Genomic DNA, 24,230 nt, shown 5'->3' with positions numbered 1-24,230 from the left:
GGGGATGGCTTCTTTAATGTGTTTAGGGTGGAAGCTGGAGAAGTGGAGCATCATGAGGTTATCCGTGGGTTTGCGGTAAAGCGAAGTGCTGAGGTGACCGTCCTTGATGGAGACGAGTGTGTCCAAGAATGCAACTGATTTTGGAGAGTAGTCCATGGTGAGTCTGATGGTTGGATGGAACTTATTAATGTCATCGTGTAGTCGTTTCAGTGATTCTTCGCCGTGGGTCCAAAGGAAAAAAATGTCATCGATGTATCTGGTGTATAACGTCGGTTGAAGGTCCTGTGCGGTGAGTAGGTCCTGTAACAATCACCAGGCAGGAATGTTCCCTTCCAGTCGGGGAACACTTCAGCAGTCAAGGGCATTCAGTCTCTGATCTCTGGGTAAGCGTTCTCCAAGGCGGCCTTCAGGACCCGCGACAACGCAGAATCGCCGAGCAGAAACTTATAGCCAAGTTCCGCACACATGAGTGCGGCCTCAACCGGGACCTGGGATTCATGTCACATTACATTCATCCCCCACCATCTGGCCTGCGAAATCCTACCAACTGTCCTGGCTTGATACAATTCACACCTCTTTAACCTGGGGTTATCCCATCTCTGGATCTGTAAAGATTTAATCACCTGCTAATGCTCGCATTCATAGCATTGTTTGGCATCTTTGAATTTGTCTATATATGTGTTTCTGGATCAGACCTCTTCATTCACCTGAGGAAGGAGCAGCGCTCCGAAAGCTAGTGACATCGAAACAAATCTGTTGGACTTTAACCTGGTGTTGTAAGACTTCATACTGTGCTCACCCCAGTCCAACGCCGGCATCTCCACATCATGGCTACCATTGACACCGCAAACTGCCGGCTCAAAGTGGAGAGGATCTCCAGGAAGACCGCGCATATAGACACTGACATTAAGTTTCTACAAAGATGCAAGAAAGCAGACAAGATCCCGAAAGGGCTACAGATCACAAACCCACTCAAGTCGACCTACAACACAGACTTCGCTGAGAGACTCTGCCGTCGCACCTCTCTCACACTCCTCAACCACCTCGTCCGCCAGCTCTACAGCAGACGACGCAACCTGGAAACCAAGATAGAGGCCATATTCTCAACTTGCGCTCAGGATGCAGCAGATCTGCTGCGGAACACCGCCAAACAGATGAGACAACAATACTATGCCACCTATATGCATACCAAGAACAGAAAGCTTGAGAAACTTGGCATCACCACCGGCAGCAACCAAGCCACCCCCGGTGTCACAGTAGAAAACAATACAGGGAAATCTATTGTCAACTTGTCAGACTACACCCTTCAACCAGACGAAATCGAAGTCCTCAGCAGAGGGCTCAATTTCTGCACCACCACCAAAATGGACCCCATCAGTCTCGCGGCAGACACGGAGGAATTCATCAGGCGAATGAGGCTCCGGGAATTCTTCCACAGACCCCAAGAGGCCAACAGCGAACCCAAGCAGACTACCAATGAACCGGAACAGCAGACCGAGAGATCTGCGGTGCGGCAACCGAAGAGGAAAGAGTCGAATTGGACCCCTCCGGAAGGCCGCTGCCTTAGACTCGACATGTATGCTCAAGCCGTCAGGAGTCGCGTCAATGCCAGATTCATCAGTCGCATTCACAAGACAGCCCCGAACGTCACCCAAGCACAACGCAATGCCATCCGCGCTCTCAAGACCAACCGCAGCATCGTCATCAAACCAGCAAAGGGGGGGGGCCACTGTCGTACTGAACAGAACGGACTACTGCAAAGAAGTATACCGACAACTGAACAACCAAGAACACTACAGATAGTTACCCGCAGATCCGACCAAGGAACACATCCGCCAACTTAACAGACTGATCAAGACCTTGGACCCAGATCTTCAGAGCACCCTACGTGCTCTCATCCCACGTACTCCCCGCATTGGAGATCTCTACTGCCTCCCGAAAATACATAAGGCCAACACACCAGGCCGCCCTATCGTTTCAGGCAATGGGACCCTGTGTGAGAACCTCTCTGGCTACATCGAGGGCATCTTGAAACCCATCGTACAAGGTACACCCAGCTTCTGTCGCGACACGACGGACTTCCTACAGAAACTCAGCACCCATGGACCAGTTGAACCAGGAACATTCCTCGTCACAATGGACGTCTCGGCACTCTACACCAGCACCCCCCATGACGACGGCATTGCTGCAACAGCCTCAGTACTCAACACCGACAACTGCCAATCTCCAGACGCAATTCTGCAACTCATCCGCTTCATTCTGGATCACAACGTCTTCACCTTCGACAACAAGTTCTTCATCCAGACGCACGGAACAGCCATGGGAACCAAATTCGCACCCCAATACGCCAACATCTTTATGCACAAGTTTGAACAGGACCTACTCACCGCACAGGACCTTCAACCGACGTTATACACCAGATACATCGATGACATTTTTTTCCTTTGGACCCACGGCGAAGAATCACTGAAACGACTACACGATGACATTAATAAGTTCCATCCAACCATCAGACTCACCATGGACTACTCTCCAAAATCAGTTGCATTCTTGGACACACTCGTCTCCATCAAGGACGGTCACCTCAGCACTTCGCTTTACCGCAAACCCACGGATAACCTCATGATGCTCCACTTCTCCAGCTTCCACCCTAAACACATTAAAGAAGCCATCCCCTATGGACAAGCGCTCCGTATACACAGGATCTGCTCAGACGAGGAGGAGCGTAACAGACATCTACAGACGTTGAAAGATGCCCTCGTACGAACAGGATATGGCACTCGACTCATCGATCGACAGTTCCAACGCGCAACAGCGAAAAACCGGACCGACCTCCTCAGAAGACCAACATGGGACACAACCGACAGAATACCCTTCGTCGTCCAGTATTTCCCCGGAGCGGAGAAACTACGTCATCTTCTTCACAGCCTTCAACACGTCATTGATGACGATGAACATCTTGCCACGGTCATCCCCACACCCCCACTACTTGCCTTCAAACAACCGCGCAACCTCAAACGAACCGTTGTTTGCAGCAAACTACCCAGTCTTCAGAACAGTGACCACGACACCACACAACCCTGTCATGGCAATCTCTGCAAGACGTGCCAGATCATCGACATGGATACCACTATTACACGTGAGAACACCACCCACCAGGTACGCGGTACATACTCGTGCGACTCGGCCAACGCTGCAGGAAAGGATGTCCCGAAGCGTGGTACATTGGCGAGACCATGCAGACGCTGCGACAACGAATGAACGGACATCGCGCAACAATCACCAGGCAGGAATGTTCCCTTCCAGTCGGGGAACACTTCAGCAGTCAAGGGCATTCAGCCTCTGATCTCCGGGTAAGCGTTCTCCAAGGCGGCCTTCAGGACCCGCGACAACGCAGAATCGCCGAGCAGAAACTCATAGCCAAGTTCCGCACACGAGTGCGGCCTCAACCGGGACCTGGGATTCATGTCACATTACATTCATCCCCCACCATCTGGACTGGGCTTGCAAAATCCTACCAACTGTCCTGGCTTGATACAATTCACACCTCTTTAACCTGGGGTTACCCCATCTCTGGATCTGTAAAGATTTAATCACCTGCTAATGCTCGCATTCCTAGCATTGTTTGGCATCTTTGAATTTGTCTATATATGTGTTTCTGGATCAGACCTCTTCATTCACCTGAGGAAGGAGCAGCGCTCCGAAAGCTAGTGACATCGAAACAAACCTGTTGGACTTTAACCTGGTGTTGTAAGACTTCGTACTGTGCTCACCCCAGTCCAACGCCGGCATCTCCACATCATAGGTAGAACAAGCAAAGAGTACGAGGAGCTAGGCACTAAATTAAAAACCAGAACCTCAAAGGTAATAATCCATGAACCACGTGGAAATTGGCATAGGGCATACAAGATTAGAGAAATGAATGCGTAACTCAAAGACTGGTGAGAGAGAACTGTGCTCCCGGTTGAAGGGCACTGACATCAGTCGTAGTGAAAGTGGAATCTGTACCGTCGGGACGGTCTGCATCTGAACCTTGCTGGGACTGGTGCTCTAGCTAGCTGCATAACTAGGGAGATCGAAAAGCTCTTAAACTAATTAACGGGGCAAAGGATCAAATCTGGCAAGGTGTGGTAAACTAAGGGTAGAGACAAGGCAAAAGAAAAAAGGTACTATTACGGAAAATGATAATCAGAATGTGACAGGAAGGTATAAAGAGTACAAATCCAAGAGTAAAACAGCAGTCAAGGCCAGGTGCTACGAAAATAATAAAAGGACAAAATTAAAGGCTCTGCATCTGAATGCATGCAACATTCAAAACAGATGAACTTATAGCACAAATAGAAATAATAAGTAAAATCCAATAGCATACAGAGGCATGGATTCAGGATGACAAAGATTGGGACCTGAATATTGACGGGCACATGACCTTTTGGAAGGACAGGGGTCTAGGAAAAGTGGTGGGATGGCTCTGCTAATTAATGATGGTATTAGCACATGAGAGGAGTGACCCCAGTTCAAGAAAGCACGATGTGGAAACAACGGATTGAGGAGAAATGATAACAGCAAAGAAGTCCCTTGCGGGATTGGTGTACAGGTCCCCTAATTGTAACTGCACGGTAGGACAAAGTATAAAAGAGATAATGGGAGCTTGTCAGAAAGATATGATAATCATGGGGGTTTTAATCTACATATGGACAGGAAAATCAAATTGGCAAAGGTGGCCTGGATGAGGAATTTATTGAACATTTTCAGGATAGTTGCTCTGAACAACACATTCTGGAGCCAGAGAGCAGGCTATACTAGAATGGTATTGTACAACAAGATAGGATTAACGGATAACCTCAGTGTTACCCCCTAGGTAACAGTGATCATATTATTGAATTTTGTTTTTCAGTTTGAGGGGAGAAAAGAGTGGATCGAAGGCTAGCATTTAAAATCTTTGGGGTAATTATGTGGAAATGAAAGCAGAGTTTTGAGCTGGGAAATTAAGTAAGCAATAGGTCTATAGAGATACAGTGGCAGGCATTTGTAGGGATATTTCAAAAGACAGATTGGCTACATTCCAACGAGAAAAAATTCTAATAGGACTCCCAATCCGTGGTCAACTAAAAAAAGTTAAAGACAGTAGCAGATGTGACAACTGTAGGATTTTAAATATCTTGAATTATAAACATTTGGCAATTTAAGGGTTAAAAGCCTGGATGAGAGTGTGTTTGACTGTAGTAGCCATGTTTTGCAAGACCAGAAAGCTTTTAGGAATCAGAGGTGAAAGTGACCAGAGTAAAATGCTGCCCGAGCTAATGGACTGCTGTTTGACTAGGGGGGAGTCCCTGGCAGTTAGTGTTTTCAGCCTAGGGAGATGATGTCATTGCTGGGTGGAGCTACGGTATTCAGACATTTTGTGACAGCATTGTTTGAGTGAGTTCTAATCTGGCTGACACCAAGTCCACAAGTAAGGCAGTTTTCTCTCACAATAGGATAGTTAAAAAGGGATTAATAACATTTAAAGCACTACAGATTTGTCAGAGGACAAAGGGAAACTGAAACAAACAGTTGAAACCCCTTTTTGAAGACACCCAGCCAGTGGCTGCAGTGGTTCTAATAGAAGCCAAATCTGTTTTGGAAAGCAAGTATTACTCTATGCCATTGGGATGGAGGTTGGATTGAGAGCTGTATTGTTGGATTGAGATTGGGGCTGTTTAGCACAGGGCTAAATCACTGGCTTTGAAAGCAGACCGAGGCAGGCCAGCAGCACAGTTCGATTCCCGTAACAGCCTCCCTGAACAGGCGCCGGAATGTGGCGACTAGGGGCTTTTCACAGTAACTTCATTTGAAGCCTACTTGTGACAATAAGCAAATTTCATTACTAGTTGTATGTTTTTCCTTTCTTGTTGTTTAATTGGGAATAGAGATAGTCATTAAGGGTATTGTCTTTACTGAATTGAGTAGTGTTGCTTAAGGGGTAATTGTAAGCTATTTCCAGGTGTGATGTTAAAGAGTTTGATATTGTGTTATTAATAAGAGCAGAGGCAGGCAGATTCTTGTGACGGTGAAGGTTGAATTCAAGGTAGAACGAAAGAAGGAAAGGCAGAGATGTGCGAGAGTAGCAACAGCTGCGAGAAACAAAGAGAGGGCGATTGAGAGGGGGACGTTGAGTTTGACAAGTGCCAGAAGTGGAAGATTCAGCGTAACATTTCAAATACAAACAACAATAATCCTGGGTTCTGTGCTCAGGGACAGTGAATGGGAGAGAAATGGGTTAGGATCATCAGTGTTTGTGCAAATGAGGTAGGAACGTTGAGAGAAATAGAGGGGAAGTGAGACAGACATTTCAGAGTGCATTTCAATCACAATTAAATCCAAGAGAGGGAACAGACAGATGGGGAGTGAAATTATCCAATATTATTACCATACTGACAATGGGATCTAGCTGTGTGTAGATTGCCTGAAGCATTTCTACATTGGAACAAAAAACACTTTTAAAAATAATTCATGGACCGTGAGGCATTCCATAAGGTTGGCTAGCATGCATGCCACACAATCCCATTCGCAGACAATGGTGCGAACACAATTGACACCTTGCAGTTTACTCATTTACGAGAGTAGCCATTCCGGGTTCTGAGACTCAACTTACAACAATTGCACCAAGGACATTTGGGTATCACAAGATCTTGAGCCAGAAGCAGGCACTGAGCAAGGAGAACATGGAGCTGACCGGTGTCTTCCAATCTAAACTGCATGGCAATAAGGAAACAGCTCAGAATGTGTGGATTTGCAGAAGTACAAGGGAGACACGGAAGGTATTATTTCCTCCCAAAGTGTGGAACTGTCACGTGATTTTCACTTGCATTACATTATGTGCTTCATCACCTACTTTCATTTAAGCAGGGAGCTCACATTATTACACGATGCTTTATTCAGGAGTCTTGTACATCTTTCGAGATGGACTCAGATTTTGCACAATGGGACGTAGTTTGCTTTCGATGACATGGAACTGGATGCATGCTCTTTGTAACAAGATGAACATTCCCTGTGAAAGTCGTAAATGCTGGTTATTATACATATGCAGGAGGGAAACTGACTTTTGATTCTTATATACAAGGGGTTGATTCTAACTGTATACAGTGTACATCATCGCAGGAAGTGATGCAACCTCACACGATCTCTCTCTGATGAAGAGAAACTTGCAGATGTGGAGTACTTGAGCTTCCAAAAGGCATTTAGTAAATCACCACATCAAAGGTTCCTACACAAAATAAGAGCTCATGGTCTCAGGATAACATATTAGCATGGATAGAGAGTTGGTTAGCTAACAGGAAGCAGAGAGTAGAGATAAATGGGTCATTTGCCACATGGATCAGTGTTGAGGTGTCAACTATATACAATCGATATCCATACTGAGATGAGAGCACTGAATTTTTTGTAAGCTAAAGTTGCTGATGTCACAATTAAGTTGTCAAGAGGAGGGCAAGGAGATCACAAAGGGATCTAGATAGGTAAAGTGAGTGGACAAAAATTTGACAAATGCAGCATAATGTGGATAAAATTTAACTTTTCCACCTTGACAGAAAGAATAGAAGGGCAGTATACCATTTAAGTGGAAAGAGATTGCTGAACTTGGTTGTAGAGCGGGATCTGGGTGTCCTGGTACATGTCCTGCACCAAAGTCCAATGTTCAGTATCTATGTGAATCAGTTATAAACAGTTTTCAAAACTTAATATTTCACTATGTATAACTGAAAACAGATTTGTACCATCTGATCCATAAGTTTAAGATGTATATTATAAATCAGCAATATAAATCCAACAGGATTGCCTTGGAATGTTGATTTCAAATTAAATTGCTAGGTCATGTCAACCGGTGTTACCTCACTACAGGTAACACAGACTATGGAAACTTGTCACTGAAAATCAAAATCTAAGTCTAGTCCACAATGCAATACATTTGAGCCAAAAGAGCAAGCTACAGTCCTGATTATTCGCCATATTATCAGTGAACTGACCTGGTGGGAATTGGGTTCAGCAGCAGCAGGTACTCAGTCGATGTTGGGATACCAGTGGAAGATAATAAAAGTCATTCTGTTAAGGCTCTATTACATTATAGGTGTGAAACCAAACAGCAGACACGTAGACTTCGAGCATTGGTTCCACTTATTAAAGGAACAAACTGGACAACCACGAATGGAAGCATTGATTTAATCATATTCATAGATTTATGAATCCACCATCTGGACAAATGTGCTTGTTCCAGTAAAGTAAATGCAATGAGCCAGTCTTGACAGCTTGTGCTCAGGGTCACTGTTCTGAATTGTGGAGTCCGCACATTTATTGAGTCCTGCAACAGCTGCCAAGAGTAAAAGGATCATGAGGTAAAGGAGCATCATACATGGGTAACATCCGTATGCCCCCAAACAGTAACAAATAAATATTGGAAACTTACAAGCATGTTTACAATCTCAGTTCAGTTCAAATAGAAGTCCTGAAGGGCATCGAGCTATCCCTAGTTTAGCACCACAATTCCCGAAAGACATGCTTGTTAGGTGAATTGGACATTCTGAATTCTCCCTCAGTGTACCCGAACAAGCGCTGGAGTGTGGCGACTAGGGGATTTTCACAGTAACTTCATTGCAGTGTTAATGTAAGCCTACTTGTGACACTAATAAAGATTATCATTAGTTGCGCTGCGCTTTGAAATAACGAAGAATGTGACAACCTACATAAAATGTTCCTTTCCTTTAACAAAAGATTCTGAATATTCAAAATTAATTGGAAAAGTGTAATGAACATGATAATGGCTTATTTAAAAAACATTAATTAACATTGTCTGCGGCAGCACGGTGGCGCAGTGGGTTAGCCCTACAGCCTCGAGGTCCCTGGTTCGATCCCGGCTCTGGGTCACTGTCCATGTGAAGTTTGCACATTCTCCCCGTGTTTGCGTGGGTTTCGCCCCCACAACCAAAAAGATGTGCAGGCTTGGTGGATTGGCCATGCTAAATTGCCCCTTAATTAGAAAAAGTGAATTGGGTACACTAAATTTATTTTTAAAAACATGTCTGCTAGATATTTCTAAACGCAAGAAAAGGAGATCTCAAAATTAAAACTATGACTTAACCATTCTTAATCACTTTCAGTGTATTTGTGCACATGGTGGTGGTATAAATGTCTTTACCAAACATAAATTAAAGCTGACATGTCAAATAATTGGGAAGCAGAGAACACTAATTGGTTACTACTCATACTCAATTGTACAATACAAACTTCACAGATGCAGTGGAAAATTTCACCATCATAAAATCAATATAGCTTCACAAAGAGGAGATTATTTGCGACCGCATTGGTTTAGCATTTTCCTCATAAAATAATCTGGAGCGAGTGTCACAAACAGTTACAAAGCTAATGAAGCTAATAGATTGCAAACTTAAACAGGATAAGCAACAGGAGAATTTGAGAATAATCGAACATTTGTGCCAAATAAAATATAATGGAGAAACTCGAGCATATTTCACATGGGAACCAAAAATCCAAGAAGGGACCACCACTTCAATAGAAAGAAAATAACTTCTAGAATATGAAAGATCTACAGCCTGACAATTTTAAAACAAGCACAACATTGACCAAATCAGGATGTATTAAAAAAAAGTCGATCTTGAACCAAAAGTAAGTTAATCCTGCTATTTTATAAATCATTCATCACCGCACTTAGAATACTATGTACAGTTTTGGTCACAGAACAAAGATAGTGCAGCTATTGTAAAATATATGAAGGTAACTCGGAAAGGATGGAGAGATTGGATTCAGTTGAATGATTATCACATTTACCATGATCTCACTAGGAAAAATGATCGGTTGATATGATCATTGCTACTTTTCGGATTTTAAAAGTTGTGTAGACCCTTACAACCTACCCCAAGTCCCGAAAGACGTGCTGTTAGGTGAATTGGACATTTTGCATTCTCCGTGTACCCGAACAGGCGCCGGAATGTGGCGACTAGGGGCTTTCCACGGTAACTTCATTGCAGTGTTAATGTAAGCCTACTTGTGATAATAAAGATAATTTATTTAAAAACCTCGGCACCTATTGGATTGGTAAAGATTGATTACTTTCATCAGTCAACAATCTGTTATTGTTGTACCATGTATCTGTATGTGCAAGTTTCATTCTGCATGTGCATACATACATGCATCTACGAGTATCTACAGAGTGAACAGGGGAGCTGCTATGAGCAGTATTCACACGAACAAAAACTATTTTTTAAATTTTATTTATTCTCCTCCTTTTTCACATTTTCTCCCACATTTACATCCATCAACAATAAACAATAATCAGTAAGATATGTCAGTCCCCATAATAACAATGATCCCATCTACCCACCAACTCCCAAACCTCAACCCGCATGTTTACATAAACAAATGACAAAAAGGAATCAGGGATTACCCGTAGTCACCCTTAATCTTACACAGCAGTGATACAAAAAAGAAGAATACAGTCATGAGGTTACATCGGCACATGGCCATTCCTCAATTTGTCAATTCTGCCACAGTCCTTCTGCTTTCGCAAACTCCTCCGCTGCTTCCGCCGTTCCAAAATAAAAGTCCGAGCTTGTAAGTCACCCTCAGCTTCGCTGGATATACAATGCCGCACCGCACCTTGCTAATGTGCAGTGCCCTCTTCACCCGGTTGAAGGCAGCCCGCCTCCTTGCCAGCTCCACCGTAAAGTCCTGGTATACACGTATACCAGCTCCAGCCCACTGCAACACCCGCTTCTGCTTGTCCCAGCTCAGGACCTTCTCCTTCACACTGTACCTACGGAAGCACAGAGTCACTGCCCTTGGCGGCTCACTCGCCTTTGGTACAGGCCTCCACGACCGATGAGCCTGATCCAGTTCATATCGGGAGGGATCCTCCCCCTCCCCCAATAGTTTTGCCAGCATCGCGGCAAAATACTCAGTCGGCTTCGGTCCTTCAACTCCTTCGGGCAGCCCCACAATCCTCAAATTCTGTCGCCTGGATCTGTTTTCCAGGTCTTCCATTTCTCCTCGCAGATCCTTGTTCGTGTCCATCACCTTCCGCATCTCTTTCCCCACCGAGGCAAGTTGATCACCGTGCTGCAATAACGTCTCCTCCACTTCCTTCAGCGCCTCCCCTTGCTCTCGCACCTCCGTCCTCACCGGGGAAACCACCTCCTCCACCAGCACACTCAAAACCTCCCTCATCTCCTTCCTCAACAAATCACCGTGAAGAAAGCAAGGATTATGCAGCAATGGAAAGTAGTCAGTGTGCAAGATTTCAGAATTTTACCTCTGCAACTAGCAGTTGCCTGTGGGACCACTACCATCTTGGATCACGAGTAGTAGCAAAGGCACAAGTAAAATTTGGCATGGCTGAAAGATGGGATTTTTAATTTGAAGCTCGGTTTATGCTTTTCCTACATGTTGAAGCACATGGTTCTAGAGGGAATGTAATTTTTGGAGATAGTCAAACATGTAAATGTCTCAGCCTTTTTCTTTGGATCCACCATCTTCAACTGACGTTTATTTAATCAAATCCAGTTTGAATTAGAACTGTAATGCGTGAGGGAAGACTACAAGAGGTCCTTTGATGACAACTCCCAGCAATCCATTCAGTGCCCAAGATCTACATCTCCTGGTGAAACTGGCCAAGTGTATAAAATCCCAAGTTGCCAAAATAGGTTAAAACTTTACATCTTAAAAATATAGGAACCTCAGTACAAAAGTAATGATTCTTCATGCCCACAGATAAATGGACCAAACCTACGGTAAGAAAAGCGAGATGCCCTCCTACACTCAGAAGCCACTGACAATTTCTGTAAATTCTTTCCCTGCACCTATAACAAAATGAACATGGTAGACAAATAAAGTCATACAAATATCACAATCTATTGATACACACACTTTTTTTGCAGATATTATCCAGCTGACAACATGACAAAAATTATATCACAGGCCTTGAACAAGCACAATTTGCAGGGCACAGGGAATAGTTAGACTTATCTTTGGGTTGAAAGCAACTCATTAACACAAGCATAAGAACTGCTAGCTCAAATACTATAGCAGATTTAAAGCTGGAGCAAGACAAATCAGGACAACGTTTAAATACCCCATTCCCAAGGGTATTATCTCAATCGAAGCCGAACAGGATTATGCATTTTTGTGTCAACTATCTCTCAACAAAATACTTATTCAGGATATGCATACACAAACGATGTAACTTTCGTTCAGTTTGGTACACAGATTACATTTCTCAGTAACAGTTCCACTTCCGCCATGGTAATTATTTTTCATACTTTAAATGAGATAACGGTAGTAATGGATAAGATGCATTGAATGGTCTCTCTGAACCAATGTAAATATTTCTCATATCAATTATTGCAGCAATGCCAAAGTTCACCTATAATTTGGCAAACGATACAAGTCTAACAGGTCATAGGTTGAAACTGATCTGGATAGGCAAAGACTTCCATTCATCAATCAGAACATTAAAATTATGTCACAGAACTTTCTTGTAGTATAAATTATTCTCTGGCAATTATTGCCTACCCTTGGCTGCCCATGACTTCACGGCAGGTAATGGTGGGCCTTCTGCATGGCTGCAGTCCATGCAGTGAGGTTACACCAAAAGTACCATTACGGAGAGAGTTTGAGGATTATGGCCCAACAATAATGATGGAACAGCGAAGTGTCCAAGAATGATGTCCTATTTGGTGGAGAATTTGGTAATGATCGTGTTCCAATGCACCTCCTGCTTTTATTCATCTCAATGATACAATGGTGATTGCTGCCTAAGAAACCAGAATATTGCTGCAGTGAATCCTGTTGGTACACACTTCCAGTTACAGTCCCTCGGTGTTGGAGGGAGTGGCTGTTTATGTGGGTGGATGGGATGAAAAATCAAACTGCTTTCACCTGGGTGGCGTCAAGTTTCTTCAATGTTGTTGGAGCTGTCCCAATCCAGGCAAGTTCCATCAGACACTTGGCTTGTGCTTTGTAGGTGGTAAGCCACTTTTCAAAGAACATTCAGTCATCGCAGCACTGAAATGGTTTGTCCAATCCAGCTTCTCATCAATGGTATCCCCACAGGACCAGGATCATGGTAGCAATCGTGTCCCGGGAAGTGGCTATCCTCTCTTCTTGGAGATAACTGCTGCCTGGTACTTGTGAATCACAAATGTATCTTTGCTACTTATGAGCCCAAGCCTGAACGTTGCCCAGGTCATGCTGCACGTCGGCATGGACTGCCTCATTTTCAGAGGAATTGAGAGTTGAACTGAACACTGGGCAATCTATAGAAAATGGCCCACTTGTGACCTTGCGGAGGGACTGTCATTGATGAAACAGCTGAACATAACTTGGCCTAGTATTCTGCTGTCAGGAATTCCTGCAGTGATGTACTTAGGTTAAGTTGACTAATCAATGTCAACCATGCTTGTCTATGCTATATGATCTCAATCCCAGGGGTTTTCCCAGTGAGTTCCATTGATTTCAACTTTACTATGCCCCTTGTACAATGCTGCCTTGATGTCAAGGGCAGTCCTTCCCCTCACCTCTAGAATTCAGCTGGTGTCCGATATTTGGAATGACTTGTGACAAGATCTAGAGCTGTGGTTCTGGCAGAATCCAGACTGGAAACAGATGAGGTGTATTGATAAGCGCCACTTGATAGCACCACTAACATCTCATTTTGCGGTTGATTAGGCTTAGGGAGTAGGCAACATTGACATGTATGAATCGACTGAGCTTCCAAATAAAAGTACTGCCAGCGACTTTGATTTTATGGGGGCAGGGGTAATGGAGGGAACACATTTTGTTGTATTATTAGCTCAGATCCCCCCCCCCCACCCAAAGACCTACTTTCATCTCTTTCCTATGCAGACTATTTCAGTCTCTGAACTCAAATATAATGAACGTCTGTAAAGACAAAAACATTTTCCCCTGAATTTTGATCAAAAAGCTCCAATTCAGGAACACTATCTTCTACAAACTAAAGTTTAGCAGCTCAGATGAGGAAAAATGTTCACACTTACCCACGTGCTCTACATTATATATGAGTTGTTTTTTTTTTTTTAAGTTTTTAATTCTCCTTTTTCACATTTTCTCCCAAATTTACCCCCAACAATAAAGAATAATCAGTACGAATGTAAATAATCTTTGTCACAAGTAGGCTTAAATTAACACAGCAATGAAATTACTGTGAAAAGCCCCTAGTCGCCACATTCCGGCGCCTGTTCGGGTACACAGGGAGAATTCAGAATTCTCAGAGCTGGTATGGGAATTGAACCCGCGCTGCTGCCTTGTACTGCATCACAAACCAGCTGTCAAGCCCACTGAGCTAAACCAGCCCTATAATGTCTATCCCCATATCAATAACAGCAATCCCATCCTCCCACCAAACCCCCAAACATTAGCCCGCATGTTACAATAAACAAATAACAAAAAGGAATCAGGAATCATCCATAGTCACCATTAACACATACAGTCCCCCTCCCCCAACTCTCCCAACCCCCCCCCCCCCCCCCCCCCCCACAATGTTCGATGTAATCCAGTTCTTGAAAGTGCCTAATGAATAACCGCCCATGAATTGTAGAACCCCTCCATCCTTCCCCTCAGTCCAAATTCAACCTTCTCAAGAGTAGAGAATTCCAGCAGGTCCCCCCCGCCATGCCAGGGCACAGGGTGGAGAGGCTGCTCTCCATCCCTACAGGATCTGCCTTTGGGCGATCAAAGAGGCGAAGGCTACAAAATTTGCCACCGCACCAGTTTCCAACCCTGGCTGGTCCGACACCCCAAATATGGTCTCCAGAGGGCCCGTGTCCAGTTTCACGTGCACCACTTTAGAGATTACCCTAAAAACCTCCATCCAGTAATCCTCCAGCTTTGGACAGGACCAAAACATATGAACGTGGTTTGCAAACCGATCCCCAAGAAATAAATCTTGTAGTGTCCTAATTCCTTTCTTCTCCCATCTCCGAAAATTTCCATCCCACTTCCCTGGCTCAAATCTATGATTCCCCCGAATCGGCATTCCCCTTGATCATGCCCCCAACCCAAAGTGCTGGCGAACATGCCTCCAAATTCTCAATGAAGCTATTACTACCGGATTCTGAGCATTTTCCCAGGGCCGTAGGGAGCGATGCTGTTGCTAGCACCTTCAAACCTGACCCCCTACACAAACTCTCCTCCATTCTGACCCACTGGGAGTCAACCCCTCTGACCCAGCTCCGCACCTTCTCCACATTCGCCGCCCAATAATAATACATCAGGTTCGGACGACCCAAACCCCCTGCCTTCCTCTCTGCAGCAGCACCTTTTTAATTCTGGCCACCTTTCCTCCCTATATGAACGAAGTAATCATTTCTTCAAGCTCTCTAAAAAATGCGTTTGGCAGGAAAATAAACAGAAATCCCAGCAACACATTCATTTTAACTGCCTGTACCCAACCCGCCAGTGACAGAGGGAGACCAACCCACCTTGCCAGATCAGCTAGATGAGTGTTGCTTTTTAATTGTTATTCCAAATTACCGATTCAGCTGGAGCAAAGCTGTTACTCGCCTGTCCCTGCCTTAAGTCTAGGAAACTGGGCCAAGTTTTGCCTTTTTTTCGAGATGTAGTAGAATCTCCTTCTCCTTAGCCAGTCTTTCGGGATCCGGGATGCCATGCTTCAATTCTGGTTCGATGAGTTCCGAGATGGCTGATATGTTCGATGCACAATCTGCAGACTCTGTCACATGCAGGGTGCTTGAAAAATTGGGTACAATGCTTGGCTGGAGGTTTGTGCACTCCCTCCAATGTCGTGGCTTTGCGCCTTCCGACAAAGTCGCTCAATGTGGTCAGTGCCTTCACGGATCTGCCTTCTCCATTTTGATCGGTCACAAGCCAGGGTCTCCCATGAATCAGTGGTGATGTTTTGTAGAGTAGTACAGATATAACATGCTTAACCAAACTGACTGCAAAATGTTAACTCCTGGTGCTACACTATAGGCAAGTCCCACCAATAAAATACAAATCTTTCCTTCAGATTGTTTGTTGTGAATCACAAGATTAGTGATTTTTCAAAGCTGATAAGGTTTCAGTTAAGATTTTCAAATATAACTTATTCAATGAAGGCCATTGATATTTCAATTTCAAATCAATATGTTAACCTCCAAGTCAAAGAGTACTTTTGAGCTTTTTGGCCAAGCCCTTTAATTCCAAATTAATGAGGAACCTGCCCTCAAACTCACTTCAAGTCTTATTTTTAAGCAAGAGCCAGTGCCATTAAGTATGCATTTGGTCAGTGTCCTCTTCCTTTCATTCCCCAAATGAATTCATAGATTAGCCTTTGTTCCACCTCTCAGACCCATCTGAACACAGCTACATCAACGGAAACACCTAGGTGTTTTTTCCAAATTGCTCATATTTGAATTCAATTAATCTCAAACAGGGACCTGAACCTATTGCCACAAATCTCTGTTAAAATGTGTAAGTGGATGTTTGGTGGCAATAGGAATAGGTTTGACTCTGATACCTTCCATGTTAATAGCCAACTGACGAAAACCCAGGCTCGTTATTTTTAAATGAGCAATTGGGTAATATCACTATGCGACTGCCCACTGAACATTTTTGAAAGGAAGGCAGAGGGAATAAAAAATAATCATACTGGAATAAAAGTCTTTCAGAAAAAGATGTGACTTACTTATTTCCTCAGCAACTTGATCCAGCTTTTCTTGGGATCTGCTGATAAGGACAATGCTCAGACCGCGCTTGGCGAGCTATTGTGTAGAGGGAAAAATTCAAAAGTCAAGGATAGTCAAAGTAAATTAGAGGTACCATTTTTAAATACTATTTTCAAAAAAGCTTAAAATATCTAACTTTGCTTCAGTCTACTTTCTGGCTGAACAGGAATATAACAGATATGGATATATATACTTTCCAAGAGCGTGTCTTGGTCAGAACGAATAACATTTTCCGAATTAAGTTTCACCATGATCAAGGCGAAGATTTTGTTTACTGTATAAGTGTGAAGAAAGGTCGGTAGGAATTTCAACTGAAAGCATGACTTGTTTTCTAACATACCTCCTTTGCATAAGCCTTTCCAATTCCATCAGTTGCTCCTGTAACAACTGGAACAAAAAAAAAAAAAGGTTAATATTTTAAGAGCTTAAAAAATCCACTATGGATTATAGGTATATATCTCATCAGTTTTAGATCACAACAGTGATTCCGGTTTGCAAATCCAAATTCAGATGTAATTTTAACAATAAATTACATTGTCACAAATAATAAGTTTTTCTCTTTCCCTTTTCAAGTTCATACAAACTTAGCTCCATGCACAGTTTGCAATCTAGAATAACGCATCGTGTGTCAATCCAAATACTTTTAGTAAAAACAGCGCATTATGATCTGGAATGTACGGGCTGAAAGGGTAGTGGAAGCAGATTCAATAGCAAATTTCAAAAGGAAATTCAATAAATACTTAAAGGGAAATCCAAATGCAGGTCAATGGGGAAAACAGTTGGACTGGTTGTACGGATCTACCCAAGAGCAAGCAGAGACTAATCCGAATAGTCTGCTTCTGTGTTATATCATTCTGTGAGGTTTGACCCTTCAAACTTTGGGAAACTATCAAACAGGAGGATTTTCAGAAGGTCAGGTTTTGCTTGTCACACGAATAGTGGCTAAGTAAAACCAAAACGTCGGATTGATCATATAAATGGGTTATGATAACGAGAGGAGGAATCGGCTGTACAGCGGTTATGGGCGGTAGTGGTTAGCACAGTTGCTTCACAACTCCAGGGTCCTGGGTTCGATTCCTGCTTGGGTCGCTGTCTGTGCGGAGTCTGCATGTTCTCCCGTTTCCTCCCACAAGTCCCGAAAGACGTGCTTGTTAGGTAATTTGGACATTCTGAATTCTCCCTCAGTATACCCGAACAGGGGCCGGAGTGTGGAGACTAGGGGCTTTTCACAGTAACTTCATTGCAGTGTTAATGTAAGCCATTCCACACTAGCCCGAAAAGTGACACAAATAAAGATTAAAAAGAAAATCAGCAGCAGGCCCACCCTCTGCAAAAATCTGAACTTGTAACAGCTCTGCAAGCTGGTGGGAACATGAACACCGATACATGGTTAGAAAACTGCAAACAGCAGAAAAATCTTATTTGCAAGAGTATCTTTAACCAATAATTGTTTGGATAATTGTTCCATTAACCAGTATTGACATGGACAAATTTAGTGAATGGGGTAAAATGATAATGTATCGGATTTGTTAGATCACGTCAGAGCCGTCATCAAGGCCACATTACAGGTTCGGGCTGCATGACGACACTACTAAGGAAATCAGCTGCAGACCATTATAAATCATTGTTAGACAAAGTATTGGCAATGTAGTCGTTATGGCATTAGATGAGACTGAAGTTGACAAGTTAAAGACAAGGTGTGAAAATTCGACAACTGGTCATTTGTGATTCACTCCCCGAGAGAAACAAACATGAAAGCTGCCATATCGCTGGGAAAAACAAACTGGCTCTCATTTCCTCTGGTGAAAAGGAACCTGCTGTGATAACCCAGGCTCACCCAAATGCGACTCCTTCCAAAACTATACCGATTCCTAATGCTGACTGAACTGTCCCTCGATTGCAACAAAAAAAAAACACTCACTGCAATGAGGACCTGGTACCACCTTTTCGGGCTAGTGTGGAATGGTCAGCACGTGTGGTCGTGCCAGCGCCACTCACATCCAGAATACAATGTAAAACAACATTTTTATAACACAATGGAGCTTAAAATAAGTTCTGTAACTGTGGTAGTATGTATTAGGGGTCATGTGGGACTGGAAGCCCTAATGTCATTGGCTGACAGATCCCGGGTCCTGGTTGGCCGTTGACCTCTAGCTCCGCCCTGAAGGCGGAGTATAAGAAGCCGGAGTCCTCCCCCGCAGGCCAGTCTACTACCGAGCTGCAGGGGAACAGACACGCTTAATAAAGCCTCATCGACTTCACTCTATTCGTCTCTCGGAGTCTTTGTGCGCTACAATTTATTAAGCGTGCCTAAAAAGGACTATGGAGCTCAGGATCATCCCGGAATGCCTGAGGATCAGCCCCCACGCAGTGAACGCGGCAGCAGCTTTCAAGCACTGGCAGACTTGTTTCGAGGCCTACCTCAGAACGGCCACCGGCCGGGTCACAAAAGACCAAAAACTACAGGTCCTGCACTAGGTTAAGCACGGAGATTTTCTCTTTCATCGAAGACGCAGAGGATTTCCAGACGGCGTTCGCAGAACTGAAAAGTCTCTATGTCCGCCCAGTAAACCAGATCTACGCTCGCTATCAACTCGCAACGAGACGGCAAAGTCCCGGAGAATCGATAGATGAATTCTACGCCGTGCTACTAATTTTGGGACAAGCCTGCAGCTGCCCTTCGGTGAACGCAAATGAACACACGGACATGTTAATGCGCGATGCTTTTGTGGCAGGTATGAACTCCTCCCAAATCCGCCAAAGACTTCTAGAAAAAGAGTCGCTAGGGCTCTCAGAGGCACGGGCCCTAGCAGCCTCCCTAGACGTGGCCGCGTGTAATACCCGCGCCTACGGCCCCGACCGCGCGGCAGCCCATTGGGCTCCGTACGTACCCGTCGCGACAAACCCACCCCCCCCCCCCCCCGGACACCCCACAGGCTTGCGCGGTCCAAACGCCAAGTCGCACCGGGCGCGCCCGCTGCTATTTCTGCGGCCAGGTGAAACACCCCCGGCAGCGCTGCCCAGCCCGCGCAGCAATCTGCAAGAGCTGCGGGAAAAAGGGCCATTTCGCGGTTGTGTGCCGGTCCCGCGAGGTCGCCGCTGTCCCGGGAGAACATGGAGCCCTGCACGCCGCTTACGCTCCCCAACCCCCCCAGCGACTCATGTACGACCCGCAGGCGCAGCCACTCTGGGTCCCGACCACCGCGATCCCGGGAGAACAGGGAGCCCTGCACGCCGCTTACGCTCCCCAGCCCCCCCCCCCCCGCCCCCCCGCGCGCCATGTATGACCCGCCGGCGCTACCACTTTGGGTCCCGACCACCGCTCTCCCCGGAGAAGAGGGAGTTCTGCGCGGCTCCAACGCCCCCCCAAACCCCCCCCCCCCGCGTATGACCCGCCGGCGCTACCAATTTGGGTCCCGACCACCGCTGTCCCCAGAGATGAGGGAGCCCTGCGCGTTCCTAACGCTCCCCAACCCCCCCCCCAGCGCCCCATGTGCGACCCGCAGACGCCGCCATTTTGGGTCCCGACCACCACGAGGGGAGGAAGGGCGCCGCCATCTTGGACCACCCCAGACCTGTACGACGCATGGGGGCGGCCATTTTGTCCACCCCCGCCGCCATCTTGTGACCCCTCTGCCACGTGCGATGTATGGGGGCAGCCATTTTGTTCATCCCCGACGCCATCTTGGGCGGCAACAACGGACCCCAGTGTCGACGGCTCCACGGGGTTCGAGGAAGACGCTCCACTACTACAACCACGTCTCGCTTCAATAACGCTCAACCAAGCTCGGCCCCGGACACTCCAGACGACGACGACAACGGTGCTAATAAACGGGCACGAGACACCATGCCTAGTCGACTCCGGGAGCACGGAGAGCTTTATCCACCCCGACACGGTAAGACGCTGTTCCTTGACCACCTATCCCGGCGCACAAAATATTTCCCTAGCTGCAGGATCCCACTCCGTACAGATCAAAGGTTTCTGCATAGTTACCCTAACGGTGCAGGGGAGGGAGTTCAAAAACTACAAGCTACACGTCCTTCCCCAACTCTGCGCCCCCACATTACTGGGATTAGACTTCCAGTGCAATCTACAGAGCCTTACCTTCAAATTCGGCGGCCCAATACCCCCACTCACTATCTGCGGCCTCGCAACCCTCAAGGTGCAACCCCCGTCCTTGTTTGCGAACCTCACCCCGGATTGCAAACCCGTCGCCACTAGGAGCAGACGGTACAGCGCCCAGGACCGGACCTTCATTCGGTCCGAAGTCCAGCGGCTACTAAAGGAAGGCATAATCCAGGCCAGCAATAGTCCCTGGAGAGCACAGGTGGTAGTAGTGAAGACAGGGGAGAAGCAAAGGATGGTCATAGACTATAGCCAGACCATCAACAGGTACACACAACTAGACGCGTACCCTCTCCCCCGCATATCCGACATGGTCAATCGGATTGCCCAATATAAAGTCTTCTCCACCGTGGACCTCAAGTCCGCCTACCATCAGCTCCCCATCCACCCAAGTGACCGCAAGTACACAGCCTTCGAGGCAGACGGGCGATTGTACCATTTCCTAAGGGTCCCATTTGGCGTCACAAACGGGGTCTCGGTCTTCCAACGAGAGATGGACTGAATGGTTGATCAACACGGGTTGCGGGCCACGTTCCCGTATCTCGACAATGTAACCATCTGCGGCCACGACCAGCAGGACCACGACGCAAACCTCCAAACATTCCTCCAGACGGCTAAAGCCTTGAACCTCACGTACGAGGACAAGTGCGTTTTTAGCACCAACCGGCTAGCCATCCTGGGCTACGTAGTGCGCAATGGGATAATAGGCCCCGATCCCGAACGTATGCGCGCCCTCATGGAATTTCCCCTCCCGCACTGCTCAAAAGCCCTGAAACGCTGCCTGGGGTTCTTTTCATACTACGCCCAGTGGGTCCCCCAGTACGCAGACAAGGCCCGCCCTCTAATACAGACCACGACCTTCCCCCTGTCGACAGAGGCTTGCCAGGCCTTCAGCCGCATCAAAGCGGATATCGCAAAGGCCACGATGCGCGCCATCGACGAGGCCCTCCCCTTCCAGGTCGAAGCGTCGCCTCCGACGTAGCTCTAGCGGCCACCCTTAACCAAGCGGGCAGACCCGTGGCCTTTTTCTCCCGAACCCTCCACGCTTCAGAAATCCGCCACTCCTCAGGTGGAAAAGGAAGCCCAAGCCATAGTGGAAGCTGTGCGACATTGGAGGCATTACCTGGCCGGCAGGAGATTCACTCTCCTCACCGACCAACGGTCGGTAGCCTTCATGTTCGATAATGCACAGCAGGGCAAAATCAAAAACGACAAGATCTTAAGGTGGAGGATCGAGCTCTCCACCTTCAACTATGAGATCTTGTATCGTCCCGGAAAGCTGAACGAGCTGTCCGATGCCCTATCCCGCGGCACATGTGCCAACGCACAAATTAACCGCCTCCAAACCCTCCACGGGGACCTCTGCCACCCGGGGGTCACTCGGTTTTTCCACTTTATCAAGTCCCGCAACCTCCCATACTCTTTAGAGGAGGTCCGTACAGTCACAAGGAACTGCCACATCTGCGCAGAATGCAAACCGCATTTTTTCAGGCCGGATGGTGCGCACCTGATTAAGGCTTCCCACCCCTTTGAACGCCTTAGTCGGGATTTCAAAGGGCCCCTCCCCTCCACCGACCGCAACACATACTTCCTTAATGTGGTGGACGAGTACTCTCGCTTCCCATTCGCCATCCCCTGCTCTGACATGACCGCGGCCACGGTCATTAAAGCCCTGAACACCATCTTCACACTGTTCGGTTGCCCCGCATACGTCCACAGCGACAGGGGGTCCTCTTTCATGAGTGACGAGCTGCACCAGTTCCTGCTCAGCAAGGGCATAGCCTCAAGCAGGACGACCAGCTACAACCCCCGGGGGAACGGGCAAGTAGAGAGGGAGAACGGCACGGTCTGGAAGACCGTCCTACTGGCCCTACGGTCCAGGGACCTCCCAGTTTCACGGTGGCAGGAGGTCCTCCCAGACGCTCTCCACTCCATCCGGTCGCTATTGTGTAGGAGCACTAATCAAACGCCTCATGAGCGTCTCCTTGTCTTCCCTAGGAAGTCCTCCTCTGGAACGTCGCTGCCGACCTGGCTGGCGGCCCCAGGACCCATCTTGCTCCGAAAGCATGTGCGGGCACACAAGGCGGACCCGTTGGTCGAAAGGGTTCACCTCCTCCACGCGAACCCGCAGTACGCTTACGTGGAGTACCCCGACGGCCGACAGGACACGGTCTCCCTGCGAGATCTGGCGCCCGCCGGCAACACACACACCCCCCCGACACCATTCACCCAACCCCCCCCCCCCTTCCTGCCACCGCCGCACCCCGCGACCGCCCCCTTCCCAGGAGGATCGGTCCCCCTCCCCCCAGGCCCGACCAAGAATAAAGCCCAAGCTGAAACCGCAAGGCTCCCGGAGACGACAACACCGGAACAAACACCACCACCACTACCGGGGCCGAGGCGATCGACACGGACGACCAGACCACCCGACCGACTCGTGGCGTCGATCTAAATCAATATATGGACTTTTCACAAGAACATTTTGCTTTTTCTCCCGATACCTTCTGTAAATAGTTGAAACAGGACAAAATTGTACATACTGTATTGCCATATGAATGTTTTCCTCCCAGGACCAGCCCTGTAAACCCTTACCACCATGCGAAGCATCACCCCGCCGGGTTCATTTTTGACAAGGGGTGAAGGTGGTAGTATGTATTAGGGGTCATGTGAGACTGGAAGCCCTAATGTCATTGGCTGACAGATCCCGGGTCCTGGTTGGCCGTTGACCTCTAGCTCCGCCCTGAAGGCGGAGTATAAGAAGCCGGAGTCCTCCCCCGCAGGCCAGTCTACTACCGAGCTGCGGGGGAACAGACACGCTTAATAAAGCCTCATCGACTTCACTCTATTCGTCTCTCGGAGTCTTTGTGCGCTACAGTAACACATTCCTCGGTGGAATCAGAATGCTTCCTGGAGTGTCTGGGTGCTCGGGACCGTAAGTGTTAATGTGGGACTGGGGAAACAGTATCACCCATATGATGATATAGAGTCGCACGGGAGTAGTCGAGTGTAATAGTGGGTCTACTAACGTTGACATTAGGTAGCACCTTGTCAGGACTGCATCTTGTATATATGCATATAGTTATGTGATATTAATAAACAATTATTGTTCAACCGTACAAGTTTATAGACGTCTTCATGAGGCAACCTTAGAACAAGGTGGCAGCTGTGAAAATCCCCAAGAATGAAGTAAAGAAACTGCAGTCTGTCTGACAGAAGTGCGCTTCACTTGAAGGCCTGGAATACACAGCTGGAGGTTACTTAAGAAGCTCCATTACAGGTGTGGAGGCTGAAGGACAGAAGATAGATCCACTCTGTAGTACAAGGGGACTCCAGAGCACATGGAGGTCAGTTGCAAAACCCGACTGAAAATGGAG

At 46.7% G+C, this 24,230-nt stretch overlaps 1 protein-coding gene across 1 annotated transcript in view; it reads right to left on the bottom strand.

Annotated features, from left to right (window-relative positions):
- Positions 1 to 24,230, bottom strand: part of LOC140384685 (very-long-chain 3-oxoacyl-CoA reductase-A-like) — a 228,265-nt gene that overhangs the window by 128,777 nt on the left and 75,258 nt on the right. Inside the window, exons 2-3 of the mRNA XM_072466618.1 lie at positions 17,071 to 17,117; positions 16,691 to 16,766 (exon numbers count right to left, since the gene is read on the bottom strand). Of these exons, the coding sequence (XP_072322719.1) occupies positions 16,691 to 16,766; positions 17,071 to 17,117 (123 nt within the window). The remainder of the gene's footprint in view (positions 1 to 16,690; positions 16,767 to 17,070; positions 17,118 to 24,230) is intronic.

The sequence above is a fragment of the Scyliorhinus torazame genome, chromosome 10, assembly GCF_047496885.1.
Source record: "Scyliorhinus torazame isolate Kashiwa2021f chromosome 10, sScyTor2.1, whole genome shotgun sequence".
Classification (NCBI taxonomy): Eukaryota; Metazoa; Chordata; class Chondrichthyes; order Carcharhiniformes; family Scyliorhinidae; genus Scyliorhinus; species Scyliorhinus torazame.
Note: the sequence above shows the minus strand (reverse complement) of the source record. Positions and strands in the feature narration are given on the sequence as shown.